At 44.4% G+C, this 15,435-nt stretch overlaps 1 protein-coding gene across 1 annotated transcript; it reads left to right on the plus strand.

Moving 5' to 3' along the window:
• Positions 1 to 1,900: 1,900 nt before the first annotated feature.
• On the plus strand, positions 1,901 to 12,044 carry LOC142213065 (uncharacterized). Its single transcript, XM_075281219.1, has 6 exons — positions 1,901 to 2,000; positions 3,938 to 4,252; positions 6,415 to 6,732; positions 7,872 to 7,957; positions 9,186 to 9,288; positions 11,444 to 12,044. Exons 1-6 carry the CDS (start codon positions 1,910 to 1,912, stop codon positions 11,467 to 11,469), a joined length of 939 nt encoding a protein of 312 aa, XP_075137320.1. The 5' UTR covers positions 1,901 to 1,909; the 3' UTR covers positions 11,470 to 12,044.
• Positions 12,045 to 15,435: the final 3,391 nt, after the last annotated feature.

The raw sequence follows: 15,435 nt of genomic DNA on the forward strand, positions 1-15,435 counted from the left end.
TCCTGCTAGTAAAAGAGCAACGGCTACCCCCGAGACCTGGTTGTCTGTTGTCATTGTCAAATATCACGTGGGGGTGGGTAGTCGGGGACATCAAAAAGGAGATTTTGTGCACATTTGGGACCCAGGGACCCCCTGAAAGCCGGCCACATCTGATATATTACCTGTGATACCAGCCCTGGCCCTCCTGAGTGTTACACATGTACCTTTCTCACTCCCCCTCGGAGAGTTACCAGGTTACTAGAGCAGCCCATTATATACTGCCATCATGATTGATCATGGAATCTGAGAATTTAACACCTATGATCAGAACTCAGCTCCGACCGTGGACATTACTCGCAGCTGCTGTTTCTAATTCTTATTAGTATTTGCCTATTGGAACCAAAGTGATCCCATTATTATATTTAAAGCTATCAGCCAATGCTATTGCGGCATCCCGGAGTGTTTGTCTCTTGTTCCTCTGGATTATGTTGGTATGTCCTGTCATCTGTGTTCTATGTATTATTTGCAGCTTTCCACTGTTGTTTTTCCCCTTGATTACCCCCCCAATCAGAGGTGTAGCTAGCAGAGGGGTGGCGGCTGCCCCGGGCCCACTGAATTTGTGGGGCCCACCACCAATGCTTTACTTTTAACTAGATCGGTGTCTGTAGACATGGATCTATTTAAAATCCATCCTGCAAGATAACAGGCTTGCGGTTTTACAAGACACTGACAGCAGACGGCACGTCTGCTCTCTGCTTAGGTAGGCGGCGCGATGACGTAATGTCGCACCCTCCTGCATCAAGACGCTGTGTCCTATGCAGGTCATGAAGAGAAGGCAACGGAGGCTCCAGTCATCAGGATCCAGGTAGCTGAGTATAACTTTTTTAGTGTTTTTTTTTCTTTAGTGCAGTTGTGTGTTTTTTTAATAGTATAAGGGGTTGGTTCGGAGGGGGGATTGTAAGGGAAGATTCATTAGGGGCCTTAGGATGATAGGGGGATTATTTATATAAGGGGGCATTGTGAACATAAGGGGTGTCATTTATATAAGGGGCCATTAGGGGGCATCATTTATATAAGAGGTCATTAGGGGTTCAGTATTTATATCGGGGGTATCAGGGACATAATATAAGGGATCAATTAATTTGGTTAAAGTAGCACTTGGGCTTTATTAAGGCTGAGGCCCCACATAGCGGGCTGCGGCAAAAAAGCGTTTTAGGAAAAACCCTGGCAGTAACACATCACATTTTTTCCTGCTGCGCTTTTCACTGGAGGTCTACAGAAGTTTCCTCTGTGGACTTTCTGCTTCCATTATACCTAAAGGGAAACCGCCAGCATTTCCGTAGGTATAATTAACATGCTGCGACTTCCAAAACTACAACAGTTTTTGAAATCGCACCGTGTCCCCTGCACATATGGCAGCAGGAATTGACAGTTCACTTACCGCCTAATATAGCCCACCCCAGACAGCAGCCATTGTCGCCTGATAATCTATGTTATAATCCTATATATACGGGTGACAGATTCAGCTCTGCTACCTCTATACTCCATTAGAGACAGAAGGAAACATAGGAGACAAGTTGGCTTGTATTTCCCGACGGACAGAAGAGCGCTGGACGTGTATGCCGCATTTACCTGTTTACATATCACTTCCAAACCCGAGATCAGGAATGAAAAGGGTTAACTGTGTTGACAAAACAGAAAGTGAAAGTAAGAACACATACAAGACGCCTTGAGGGTTGTTTTCCTTCCCGGCTTACTTGTCATCTCCGTACAGTCTTATAAAAAACACTTAGCAGTGCGGAGCATTGTGGGAGTTGTAGTCTTGCCGTCTGCGTTGCGAATGACTCCCCCTATAGGACGGTCTTCCGATTGGCAGTCGGGCGTACACGTGAGTCCGGTCACACGTTTCCGCTTCCTGAAAGCCGAATGAATGGGGAGTGATCTGAATGTTGGCGGCAGCCATAGTACGATGAGACTGAAGATGTGGATCAGCCTGTTCTGCCTCCTTATCTCGGTCACAGGTAACCCCAGATTGTTGTCGCGGGAGCGGCTATATTTAGGAAGCAGAGGTGTGATGTCAGCTAGGCAGTGTATGACTTCTGTTATCTTAAAGGAATCGTCCAGTGTCATGTACTGCAATAAGATGGCCGTAATGCATTCAGTCTTATGGCCTGAATAAAAAGCATCGTAGAGATCAAGGAAGTCACCTAAAACTGTAACGTTCTGCAATTTTTCAACCTATTGGGGTAGATTTGTACGCCAGTAATCTCACCGACGAGGGATAAAATTTCCTAAATTTTTTACGCAAATTTGTGACTGTGTTGTTTTGCACCACTCACCCCCCTTCCATGGCATTTTGTGGATTTATGATTATTTACCCCAGTTTCCTGCACAGGGTGCATAGATTTCACTGACCCTCGGAGGGGACATCTGCATGAGCGGGTCAACACGTCCAAGTGGGCCCCCAACCCAGACCAATTAGGTAAATACAGGGCAGTAACATGTAGTGACTTACCGGTGACGTCTCTGACTAATCGTTCCCATTCCCCGTATTATAGTTCCTGCAAAGTCGGTGGGATTCTAGCAAATCCCATCCACACATTGCAGAAAAATACATGCATGCAACACTCTGGCATTACCAAAATCGCCGTGGTTTTGGAATTCGCAGCATGTCAATTATACTTACAGTAACGCCGTTGGATTCCTATAGGAGTAATGGAAGCAGAAAGTCCGCAGAGAACGTCTGTGTCTCAGCACGGGGCGGGTGATACTATGGCGTCATTGTGCCCGTCTGTGCTGAGAAGCGGAAATCTTCTGTCTGTGGTCTTGGTGTATTGTAAACCAATCTAGTTAATAGTAAAGCATGTATTAATGGTGACCCTGGGGTGAGCCTCTACAATGTCCATGGGCCTGGGGCAGCCACCCCCTCCGCACCCCTGATAGCTACACCACTGGGTAGTACCAATATGGACAGTTGCTTGCTTGACCAGCGCTCCATTCTCTTCTATGGGAGATTACAGTCCCAGTAGTCCCATAGCAGTTCATACAAACGCACTGGTGCTCCATTCACAAGTCCACCACAAGTCCTTAAGAGGACTTTTGGTTCCCCCGATCAATGGGCACCTGGCAATCGGGCTCCCAGCCATTGGATACATATCCCCTGTCCTAAAGATAGAGAAACAGTCCAACCCCTTTAATAACATTATGTACTGTATGTTCAGTCTGGACTGTTCTTTGGCTGCAGGATCAGGCTGTACCTTTAAGTGTGGGGTGGTAGGAGTAGAAGAATCACAAATAACCAATGGCATTGGTCATATTTTGTCACACTGTCATGGGGACACAAAGGTGCTGGACACTGCGTTGTCCCCAGAGGTGGAGTTGTGAAGGGGTGTTGGGGCAGTGTCCACCATGGGGGTATGTTTAACACTGGACACAGGATAGAATGGATCTTCAAGGCACTAACTCTTGCAATAGGTTTTGGATTTGACCTATATTGACCAGAAATCGATCGGGAACGTCAAATCTAATCACAAAAGATGTAAGATGTGGTGGGTCAAGAAGTAATTCGTAAAAAACGTAGAGGTCTAGTGGACGCCGGAACATGCGGTATGACAACCCCTGTAGAAACTTCTGTGGCAGCCATACTGTATAAGGTTGTCACCCAGGTTGACTTAAAATGGAAGTAACTAAGCATCATCTGAATTGACAACTATTAGGCTGAGGCCCCACGTTGCGGAAACGCAGCTTTTTTGGTTGCAGATTTTGTTGTGGATTTTGAACCAAGGCCAGGAGTGGATTGAGCAGAAGGCAGACATATAAGAGTTTTCTATATATTTCCCATTCCTTTTGTAGCCATTCTTGGCTTTGGCTCAAAAAAAGCTGCGTTTCGGCAATGTGGGGCCTCGGCCTTACTCTTTTGCATTTACTGAGTCACTCTTTCTTATCTTTTGTGCTCCAGGTGTGTCCTTTACCAATAACTGTATTAAAAGAAGGAACGTCTCCGTTTCTCCTGGAGAATCTTTCACGCTTGACATTGACCAAAATGGGATTCAGGACATCACCTTGCTTGATGAAAATGGAAAGGATATTGCTAGAATAGAAAAGGAAGGAGTGCTAAATATAGTAGATACACGCTATGGAGATATTGTAACTTCCACAAACTTCTCCTTCCATATAAAATATGACGCCATCGGGGTCCTGGGTCAAAGAAACTTTACCGCCAGTGTATTGTACACAAATGAAAGCCATTGCTCCATGCACTTCATCATCCACGGTAAGTGAACGTAAGCGCTGGTTGGTAGAGTGTCCAGTCATAGTACAGTATAGTATGGAAGCAGGGGTGAACCTAGCCTTTTTGCTGCCTGAGGCGGACGACAGAAAGCCGCCCCCCCCCCCCCACAATCCCAACTCCACCCCACCTGCGGCCCCCCCAATCCCCGCCCCCCGCAGCAAAAAGGCTAGGTTCACCCCTGACTACACAGCATGTAGTCCAAAAATTGTTTACATTTTTGGACCCCATGCTGTGTAGTGATTGACCCTTCCCCCACACCGGTGTCCGCTTACCTGCAGTTTCCTGTTCTTCTTGGTCTGGTCTTCCGTCCGGTCCCGGCATAGCACCGCTTGAAGCGGTCGCTTCAGGTCGCCTCATGAGAGGTGCAGCGCTGTATGGTAGTGTACTATAGAAGTGATCAGGCGATTGTTTACGTTTTTTACCATTCTACTTTCTGAAGAAAAAAGCAATCCAAAAAAAAATCACATGTGCCCCTGAGGGCGGGTTCATACCTACGCCCGGTCTCCACTTTGCAGGTTTCCATCTTCTGCCCGAGAAACTGGACAGGAGACAGAAACCAGTAGTCAGTTTTCAAACCCATTCACTTGAATGGGTTTGCAAAGTGACCGCCCATGAGCATCTTCTGCCTCTCTGTGGCGAAACCGTTTTTTTAACCGGACACAAAGGTTTCACCGCGGAGAAAAATGAGGAGGAATCCTGGAAGTGATGATATGGCCCCCATAGATATAGCCCTGATCTCATCATCCAGTCTGTCTGGGATGACGTGAAGAGACAGAAGGATTGCAGCAAGCCTACATCCACAGAAGATCTGTGCTTAGTTCTCCAACATGGCGGCGGGAACAACCTCCCTTCTCAGTTCTGCCAAAAACTGTCTGTAAGTACCGAGAAGAACTGATGGGAGCAAAGGTCACACCAAATATTGATGGGATTTACCTTTCTCTGCCTACATTTCTGATACTTTCATGCTTCCTCCATGCATACACGCTGCCCCCTTCATACAATTAGCTTTGCTACCTTTATGTCATCCCCACACTCAGCTTTGCTACCTTCACATTTCCCTCAACACACTTATCTCTGCTAAATATATTAGGTATGTATCACGTATGTAATTAATAGAGAAATTGCGGAACTTAGGGTCTGCAGGATGTTGTGAAACTCATGCTGGTGCAAGGCGGGAACGGCACACCAGGAGAAGTAGTGACAGCTAGGGATGGCATAGCGAGGTGCCGCACTTGCCATCAGGTCACGGAAGGCCTGAGTTTCAACAAACCGGAACGGCAACATCTCCTGGGCCAGCAGTTTGGAGATGTGCGCATTTAAGGCTTGTGCATGGGGGTGGGTAGCACTGTATTTTTGCCTACGCTCAAAAGTCTGGGAGATGGTGGGTTGTTTTGAGGAGGCGCATGATGGTACAGGAGAAGGAGGTAAGGCAGGAGAAGGAGGTAAGGCAGGAGAAGAAGCTGAGGCAGGAAAAGGAGGTAAGGCAGGAGAAGAAGCTGAGGCAGGACATGGAGGTAAGGCAGGAGAAGTAGCTAAGGCAGGAGAAGGAGCTGAGGCAGGAAAAGGGGAGAATGAGGGAGAAGTCCCCAAAGTGGTGGAGGAAGATATGGAGGTTTCCTGGCTGCTGGTCTGGACTGCAACGCCAGCACTGGCAACAGTGGGAGAGGCAGTGGCGGCAACGCTGGACGACGATAGTACAGCATTTGCTCTCTGCCACTGAGCTCAGTGCTTGCCTTCCAAATGACGGCGCATGGCAGTGGCTGTAAGGTTGCTCTTTTCAGAGCCCCTACTCAGTTTGCAGTTGCAGAGTGTGCAATCAGCACTATATTTGTCCATAGCACAGACATTTAAAAAATTCCACACCACCGAAGACCGTGGCCTCGATGGGGGAGTTTTTCTAGGCTGGGTACAAGAGGGAACATTTTGGGCCCTGCTGGCTGTGGCCTGGCTTCAGTGAAGCAGCTGTCCTCTGCCTCTCGACATGCCTCTGCCTCTAGCCACCCTCTTTGGTGCTGCACTTTCCTCCACATCTCCACTGCTCTCCCCGCTTGACATCCGCACTGTCCAGGTCGAGTCAGTGGCCTCATCGATCTGATCTACTTGCTACTTGTATTGCATTACAACAGTTTTGCTTTATTTTCCAGGTGGCGGAATAAAAATAATTTATGCATTTCTTAACCAACATTTCACACTGGACTGTGACTCAAAAGACGTTAAAAATATCACCTGGTTTAACAACAATGGTACGTGCATTGCTCTTACCAGACACGCGTCGCACCTAGACATTTTACATAACGATTACGAAGGAAACTTGGATGTTGATATTTCTCTACGCAAGAACAATGCAACTCTCAAGGACAGTGGAAACTACACCGCCAAAATATTATACCGTAATGGAACTGAGTCTTATCAATATTATTATGTCATTGTTCGGAGTCACGTGAGTGACAGTAAGAGGAGCAGTAAGTATCTTTTCTATTGATCAATTGTCTATTAATAGCAATGAACAGATAACTAGGGCTGAGCGATCGGGATCAGATTCCAATCGGCGATTGAGTAAATTTTTTTTTGTAGAGTGTGAGCCCCATATAGGGATCACAATGTACATTTTTTGTCCTATCAGTATGTCTTTGTAGAATGGGAGGAAATCCACGCGAACATGGGAAGAACATACAAACTCCTTGCAGTTGTTGTTCCTGGTGGGAACGATTGAGTAAATTTCACGATCGTGATTGGAATTTCTGATCCAGATCTTTTCCGGCGGGATCGAGGTCGGAGGTTATCTCAAGATTGGCTCAACTCTATTCATGTATATATCATAAATAAGGTTGAGCGATCGGGATTGGGATAGATTGGATCCCGATCGGCGATTGAGCAAAATTTCATGATTGTGATCGGGATCAGCTGGAAAGTGATCGAAAATCGGATTTTAAAAATGATCCTGAAATCTCAAGATCGGCTCAACCCTACAGATGACCAAAAAAACAAGGGTTTTGGTGGTGGTGGCGGCAATAGCATGTATGTCCAGTAGGACAAATATCCAGAATGAACCTAGGAACATATGCTTGGTAAGCTTGGCTGAGCCCACAGGTGTGAGGATGGTAGAAGTGGAACAGCCCCAATGGGTGGAAAGTAGAAAGTTGCATAGTGGATATATTGGCAGGAACCCACCCATTGTGTATTGTTGATACAGAGTCCAAACAAGGCCAGGGAGACTCTATAGAGGCATGGTGAGAGGGTCAGAGACCCATTTTGACTGCCTCAGAGGTTTATCGAAATCTTGGACAAACCCTTCAATGGCCTGAATTTACTCCGTCATAAGGATCTTTGAGGCCTTAATCCATGTCATGTTGGCTGGCGGCCATTCTGCCAAGCCATTTTTACATATTCGGGGTTCCTATAGGTAACACATACACAGGGTTCCTATGGTGGTCAAAGGAGAGCACTCACATTACCTCCCACCGGCACTTGAAAGCCTACCGATAGGTTATACGGACATATACGAGTGGGCTCTAGGGTGTATGGTTTTATGGGATGTCATATACTTCTTCATTTAGTAGTTGGGGTTTCCCAAGATTTACTTCTTGAATATGTTTTGCAGGTGGCTGGTGGTATTACCTCTTTGTCCCTGATCTAAATATAACAAATTCGGTTATATTTTTAGTCATTGGGATTATTATTGGACGGGTAAGTCCTGACATTTTTACTTTGTGCTATTACTTGTTAATATTTGGGGTACACATCCCACTTTTGGTCCAAACATTACTTTATTAGATTTCACTGCTTGGAGCCAAAGTTAGACTTAGACATGTTGAAACGTGAAATTTGACCAAATTGATGCAAAATAAATAAAAGGTTGCATTTACTATGAAGGCTTGGTCCGACCATTAGAGATGAGCAGAGCAACAACCCTGACTTGTTATGAATTCTTCAAAATTGCGTCCTTCCTCACCTTTCAGCAGAACACCTTCAGATATGTCTGTAGGGAGATGATCAGCTTTTCAAAACAACATGGATCTACAATACTCTTACTTGAGTGAACCAGTTTGTAATGAGATAAGTTTATTATGAATTTCCCAAAAATTTTGCGTAGCTTAGGGTCACATTCGCTTGAACAGGAGCTGGTCTGCAGTACCTGGTCTGACCACTACGCAGAAAACATAGTTGTCTCCTTCCTGCTCCATTCTTCTGAGACAGCTGGTTGGTGACGGTGCCTGGTGTCAGACCCCACCGATCTGATATGGATCACATTTTTCTTTTTGTCCCACTGACCATGCTATAACTTGATCATTTGTATAGCATACCGTACAATAGTGTATCACACAGGGTCTAGTAAGCTTGCTGTCAGTTTTATACTGGTCGTAAGCCTACTAGACCCTGCCTAGGTCCTACTAGACTTTCAGAGAGGACAGGCCTGGAGACCATGGTCCCTCCACATCCAGTGACCGTGACCCCTTCCCTCTGTTTCATTCTGATGTTACAATTACTATTGGCCACAGAAGGGGTTAAAATATTGGGATCGGAATTACCTCCCATCCCAACAGTTACTGCAGGAGACCATGTGGGTGATACCAAATGCACAGCGCTAACTGACTCTTACCCATGAGGGACATGTAGGTCAGAGAGTGTTAGGGGGTTAATTTAGACATATAATGAACAGAAATTCAACAATCCAAACCCTTCTCTTTCCTGACCTCAGGGAAGGAACGTCCAGTTTGGATACGCCTTCCGAATCCACCAGTTCCTGCTAACATCAATGTCTCCAGGTGACCTCTCTATTTTCTTTGGGGTCCTCCAAGTCTCCAGGCTTTTGTCTGTTTTTAAGACCAGGCCCAGAAATGTTTGAACTAATAGGATTAACCCTTACTATGCTGTTTAGCATTTCAGAAATAATCTGTGTCTATTTCTTTATTAGGCCTATAAAAAGATCAAAAAACATTTATCAAATGAGAACAGAGAAAAGAAAGAAAACAAAGAAGGCGAAAATCTGAATTTACTCAAAATCAAAAAACATGAAGGTGATGTATCTAACACAGCGCAGCGTCCTCTAGTGTATATTGTAATGTATCCTACTGTCTGCTGAGCGGTGTATCTAATCCTCTCATGTGTGATACTGTATACTGAGCTGTGTATCTAATCCTATCATGTGTGATACTGTATACTGAGCTGTGTATCTAATCCTATCCTGTGTGATACTGTATACTGAGCTGTGTATCTAATCCTATCCTGTGTGATACTGTATACTGAGCTGTGTATCTAATCCTATCCTGTGTGATACTGTATACTGAGCTGTGTATCTAATCCTATCCTGTGTGATACTGTATACTGAGCTGTGTATCTAATCCTATCCTGTGTGATACTGTATACTGAGCTGTGTATCTAATCCTATCCTGTGTGATACTGTATACTGAGCTGTGTATCTAATCCTATCCTGTGTGATACTGTATACTGAGCTGTGTATCTAATCCTATCTGGTGTGATACTGTATACTGAGCTGTGTATCTAATCCTAACCTGTGTGATACTGTATACTGAGCTGTGTATCTAATCCTATACTGTGTGATACTGTATACTGAGCTGTGTATCTAATCCTATCCTGTGTGATATTGTATACTGAGCTGTGTATCTAATCCTATCCTGTGTGATACTGTATACTGAGCTGTGTATCTAATCCTATCCTGTGTGATACTGTATACTGAGCTGTGTATCTAATCCTATCCTGTGTGATACTGTATACTGAGCTGTGTATCTAATCCTATCCTGTGTGATACTGTATACTGAGCTGTGTATCTAATCCTATCCTGTGTGATACTGTATACTGAGCTGTGTATCTAATCCTATCCTGTGTGATACTGTATACTGAGCTGTGTATCTAATCCTATCCTGTGTGATACAGTATACTGAGCCGTGTATCTAATCCTATCCTGTGTGATACTGTATACTGAGCTGTGTATCTAATCCTATCCTGTGTGATACTGTATACTGAGCTGTGTATCTAATCCTATCCGGTGTGATACTGTATACTGAGCTGTGTATCTAATCCTATCCTGTGTGATACTGTATACTGAGCTGTGTATCTAATCCTATCCTGTGTGATACTGTATACTGAGCTGTGTATCTAATCCTATCCTGTGTGATACTGTATACTGAGCTGTGTATCTAATCCTATCCTGTGTGATACTGTATACTGAGCTGTGTATCTAATCCTATCCTGTGTGATACTGTATACTGAGCTGTGTATCTAATCCTATCCTGTGTGATACAGTATACTGAGCCGTGTATCTAATCCTATCCTGTGTGATACTGTATACTGAGCTGTGTATCTAATCCTGTCCTGTGTGATACTGTATACTGAGCTGTGTATCTAATCCTATCCTGTGTGATACTGTCTGCTGAGCTCTGTATCTAATCCTCTCATGTGTGATACTGTATACTGAGCTGTGTATCTAATCCTATCCTGTGTGATACTGTATACTGAGCTGTGTATCTAATCCTATCCTGTGTGATACTGTATACTGAGCTGTGTATCTAATCCTACCATGTGTGATACTGTATACTGAGCTGTGTATCTAATCCTATCCTGTGTGATATACTGGTGTATCCTAGTCTGTCATAGTGATGACCCACTTCAGTTCTGCTTATAATAAAGTGAATGGGAGCATGGCTGCAGTACGGCCGCTATATAGCATGTGGAGCCCTCTACTTCCGGTTAAAGGGGTGGTGCAGGACTCAAAAACATGGCTGTCTTCTTCATCTCAGAAAGTGACGTAGTGTCCATTGGTCTCATGGCAATTCCACATCTCCGTTCCATTTTTGAATGAGACTGAGCTTCTGCATGGCCACGTGACCAATGAACATGATGTCACTTCCTGAAAAGAAGAAAGCGGCCATGTTTTTGAAGTCCTGCACAACCCCTTTAAATCTTGAGGCCGCCTGGATCATCTGATCACTGTGATAGATCGCCAGTATCAAAAATGGCTTCCAGCCTAGGAAACCCCTCTATATTTGATCCCTTCCATTCTGTTGGCCTAGTCATTCTAGATTCATAAGAGTATCCCAAAATGTTTGGATGGTTTGTCCTAAAAAATCTGAGAGCCTCGGATTCTATAGGTGCTATGGTGTGTAATTGTTGTAATTCAGCTCAGCTCTTACTTTAGTCTTTGTTTTCTTTTAGAAGCCACTCAAGGACAACAACAGTAAACATTTCAAGACATTGGTGGTCCCGGTGGTCCCTCCGCACCCTCCTCTTTATAATAACCATCATCAGTATTCACATAGCCGCGTGCTATGAGGTGTGCAGCGACTCTCAAGGCGGCACATATTAGTATTACGGTTTTTCAGATCTATAAGCATTGTCCTCCAGCTATGGAAGCTACCTTAGATGCCTTCATACACATCGTAAATCTGATGTACCTCATAGACTACCTCAGCCTTGGATGTCCCTCAGGTGTCAACCACAGTTGCTGCCTCCAGTGCCGACCACAGACCTCCATGGAGGCGTAACATGAAGTTCCAATGGAAAATCTATATCGGATCCACCAGCTTTAGAGTATTGGTCTCCTCATAATGGGAAGAGCCGACACTTCATCTCAGAGAGGCCAAGATCTACGGAAAATCTTTAGGACGTTTGTTGACTGGGATGGTAGACTAGAAACGCGTTGTCCAGCTCTACCATTGTGCCATTTGTTTGTTCCAGGCATTCTATATACCTGTTTGTCTTTGAAACTATCATCGTATTGTGAAGAGACTCCTTATGGGTCGCCTAAGGCTGGGTTCACACGGGAGTTTTTTGGATCAAGTTTTTGAGGCGGTGGCCGCCTCAGAATCCAGTCCAAAAATGGCTAGCCACGTCTGGATGCCGGTGCAGAGCATACAGTGCACCAGCATCCAGTTGCGGCATTCCGCTCCGGATTAGGCCCAAATGAATGGGCCTAGTCAGGAGGGAGTGTCGCGAGGTGCACGTTGGTGCCTGAATCAGCCCTGGAATCCCTGGAATCGCGGTTTGTTCCCACTCGTGGAAAAAGAAAATGGCCGGCTCCCATTGATTTCAATGGGAGGTTGTTTTTTGAGCCGGATTCTGACGCGGATTCCGTGTCAAAATTCAGCCTAAAAATCCCCGTCTGAGGATAAGACCCCATGGTGCAGAAATGTAGCTTTTTTTGTTGCGGATTTTGTTGCGGAATCGGAAAATACATAGAAAACTCTTATACTTCTAACTTCTGCTCAAAAATCTGCAACAAAAAAGGCTGTGTTTCCACAAAGTGGGGTCCCAGCCTGAACCTGGCCTAAGGCTCCTGGGCCTGAAATGTTCTTTTTGTATTTTGTAGAAAAAAATGTACAGATTTTCAGTGTTGATATTTTTGTTTTTTATTGTGCCATGCTGGTTGTTGTAATGAAGGTGTTCACTAAAACTATGAATAAAGTTTATTCCGTTATTGTATAGGAGGAGTCCCTGGGGCTGTCCGGGTCCGTCTGTCTCTATTCACAGGCCTGTCCAGGAGGAAAATCCAGGCGCTCAATGAAATCCAATACACTTGAAAATCTCCTGGCCAGAGTGACCTTAACCGGACCAGGCCATTTTTTGGTTTCGCATTCTCGTTTTTCCCTCCTCACATTTCAAGAGCCATAACTTTTTCATTTTTCAGTTCACAGAGTCACATGATGGCTTATTGTTTGCGGGACAAATTGTACTTTGTAATGGCATCATTCAATATGCTGTGCAATGTACTGGGAAGCTGGAAAAAAATTCAGAATGAGGTGCAATTGGAGAAAAAATGCATTTGCGCCATTTTCTTATGGGTTTAATTTTTACAGCGTTCACTGTTTGGTACAAATGACATGTTACCTGTGTTCTACGTGTCAGTACGAACGTGGTGATACCAAATTTATATAGTATTTGAAATGTTTTGATACTTTTAAAAAAATGATAAACTTTGCAAAATAGAAAAAAAAATTTGTGTCATCATGTTCTAACACCTGTAACTTTTTCATATTTCCATGTATGGAGCTGGTTGTGGTGTCTTTTTATGCGGGACAAGATGACGTTTCTATTGATACCATTTGGGGAAAGATCTGATGGTTTGATCACTTTTTATTCAATTTTTTATAGGAGGCAAAGTGTTGAAAAAAACGCTTTTTGGCTGTTTTTATTTTTTTTGCCGCTACGCCGTTCGCAGTACGGGATAAATGTTTTAATATTCTAATAGTTCGGGCATTTTGGAGCGCAGGGATACCTAATATGTTTATGTTTAATGTTCTTTAATTACTTTTATAGCTAATCTAGGGAAAGGGGGGTGATTTGAACTTTTATATTTTTTTTATTTTTTTAATACTTTTAAAAACTTTTTTTTTTCTTCTGTTACATTTATGATCAGACCCCTTAGGTACCTTGAAACCTAGGGGGTCTGATCGCCCATACTATTCACTGCAATACTACAGTACTGCAGTGAATAGGAAAATCGCAGCACTTCTATTAGATGCTGCCTCTGGCATTGTCTAATAGATCTAGTGCAGAGACAAGCCTGGAAGCCTTCAATAGCAACCGATCACCGCCCTCATGTGACGTTCAGGAGGGCGGCGATCGGGGAAACATGGCGGCGCCCATGCCGCCGGCGCCGTTTACACACTGCGGTCACGTTTGACCGCAGTGTGTAAAGGGTTAACAGCAGCGATCGGCTCGGGCACCGACCGCTGCTGTTATTGGCAGGTCCTGGCTGTATTATACAGCCGGCATCTGCCGTGTATGGAGCGAGCTCAGCGTGTGAGCTCGCTCCATACATCCCCATGCAACCCATGACGTACAGTTACGTCAAGGGTCGCTAAGGGGTTAAGGCCGAGGCTCCAAGCTGTGTTTTTTTTTTTTTTTGTCTGTGTTTTTTTTTTTTTTAAGCCAAAGCCAAAAGTAGAATGGGAAATACGTAGGAAATTCTTATATTTCTCCTTCTGCTAAATCCACTCCTGGATTTGACTCAAAAAACACAAGAAAATCTGCAACAAAAAAACAGCTTTTCTACAATTGGGGCGATAGCCTATAGGGAGCATGTCAATATGATTTTGGACGCTCACAGTTCCTTATGGAACGGGGGGGGGGGGGGTTTGTGTCCCCATTAGCCATGTTGTGGCCGTGCGTGCATTAAAAATAAAAGGCCTTCATACTTACCCCATGGCTTTATTCCAGTTCTTAAGTACACATGCGCTTCACCTTAGCTTCACCGCGCATGCGCCAAACCTCGGGAAACATTTGTAATGCGTTTTTCACAGTAGAATCAAAGCACAACCTCAAAGTGATTTTTGTCATGAGTTTTGCAAAAACCACATCACTTTTATTGGCCATGATACTTTTATTTTCAATCTATCTGAGAGATCACTGACCACTGACTACTAGAGATGGGCGAGTAGTATTCGATCAAGTAGGTATTCGATCGAATACTACGGTATTCGAAATACTCGTACTTGATCGAGTACCACTCGCTATTCGAATGGAAAAATTTGATGCAGAACCAGCGTTGATTGGCTGAATGCTATACAGTCGGCCAATCAACGCTGGTTCTTCTCCTACCTTTAGAAGTCTTCTCCGTGCAGCTTCCCCGCGGCGTCTTCCGGCTCTTCATTCACTCTGCTAGGCATCAGGACTGGGCAGAGCCGACTGCGCATGTCCGCACTACAAGCGGGCATGCGCAGTCGGCTCTGCCCAGGCCCGATGCCTAAGCAGAGTGAACTCAGAGCCGGAAGACGTCGCGGGGAAGCTGCACGGAGAAGACTTCTAAAGGTAGGAGAAGAACCAGCGTTGATTGGCCGACTGTATAGCATTCGGCCAATCAACGCTGGTTCTGCATCAAATTTTTCCATTCGAATAGCGAGTGGTACTCGATCGAGTACAAGTATTTCGAATACCGTAGTATTCGATCGAATACTTACTCAATCGAGTACTACTCACTCATCTCTAGTAATGTATTATTTTGCTGCACAGTGAAGGCTATTAACACAAAACCCATAAGAATCACAAATGGCAGAAATGCAGTTTTTCTTTATTTCTACTCCATTCTGATTTTTTTTCCCCAGCATATTCTATGGAATATTAAATGGTACCATTATGAATTAGAATTTGTCCTGCAAAAATTAAGTACTCCTTAGTATCTGTGAATGGAAACATTAAAAAAAAAGTTA

This window comes from Leptodactylus fuscus, chromosome 7 (assembly GCF_031893055.1).
Source record: "Leptodactylus fuscus isolate aLepFus1 chromosome 7, aLepFus1.hap2, whole genome shotgun sequence".
Classification (NCBI taxonomy): Eukaryota; Metazoa; Chordata; class Amphibia; order Anura; family Leptodactylidae; genus Leptodactylus; species Leptodactylus fuscus.

What these genes read in the sequence shown, in the direction of transcription:
- LOC142213065 (XM_075281219.1), top strand. Translation starts at nt 1,910, where the DNA reads ATGGGGAGTGATCTGAATGTTGGCGGCAGCCATAGTACGATGAGACTG. An exon ending in CCTCCTTATCTCGGTCACAG is followed by an intron (nt 2,001 to 3,937) that starts GTAACCCCAGAT and finishes TTTGTGCTCCAG; the next exon opens with GTGTGTCCTTTACCAATAAC. An exon ending in TTGGGATTATTATTGGACGG is followed by an intron (nt 7,958 to 9,185) that starts GTAAGTCCTGAC and finishes TTTCTTTATTAG; the next exon opens with GCCTATAAAAAGATCAAAAA.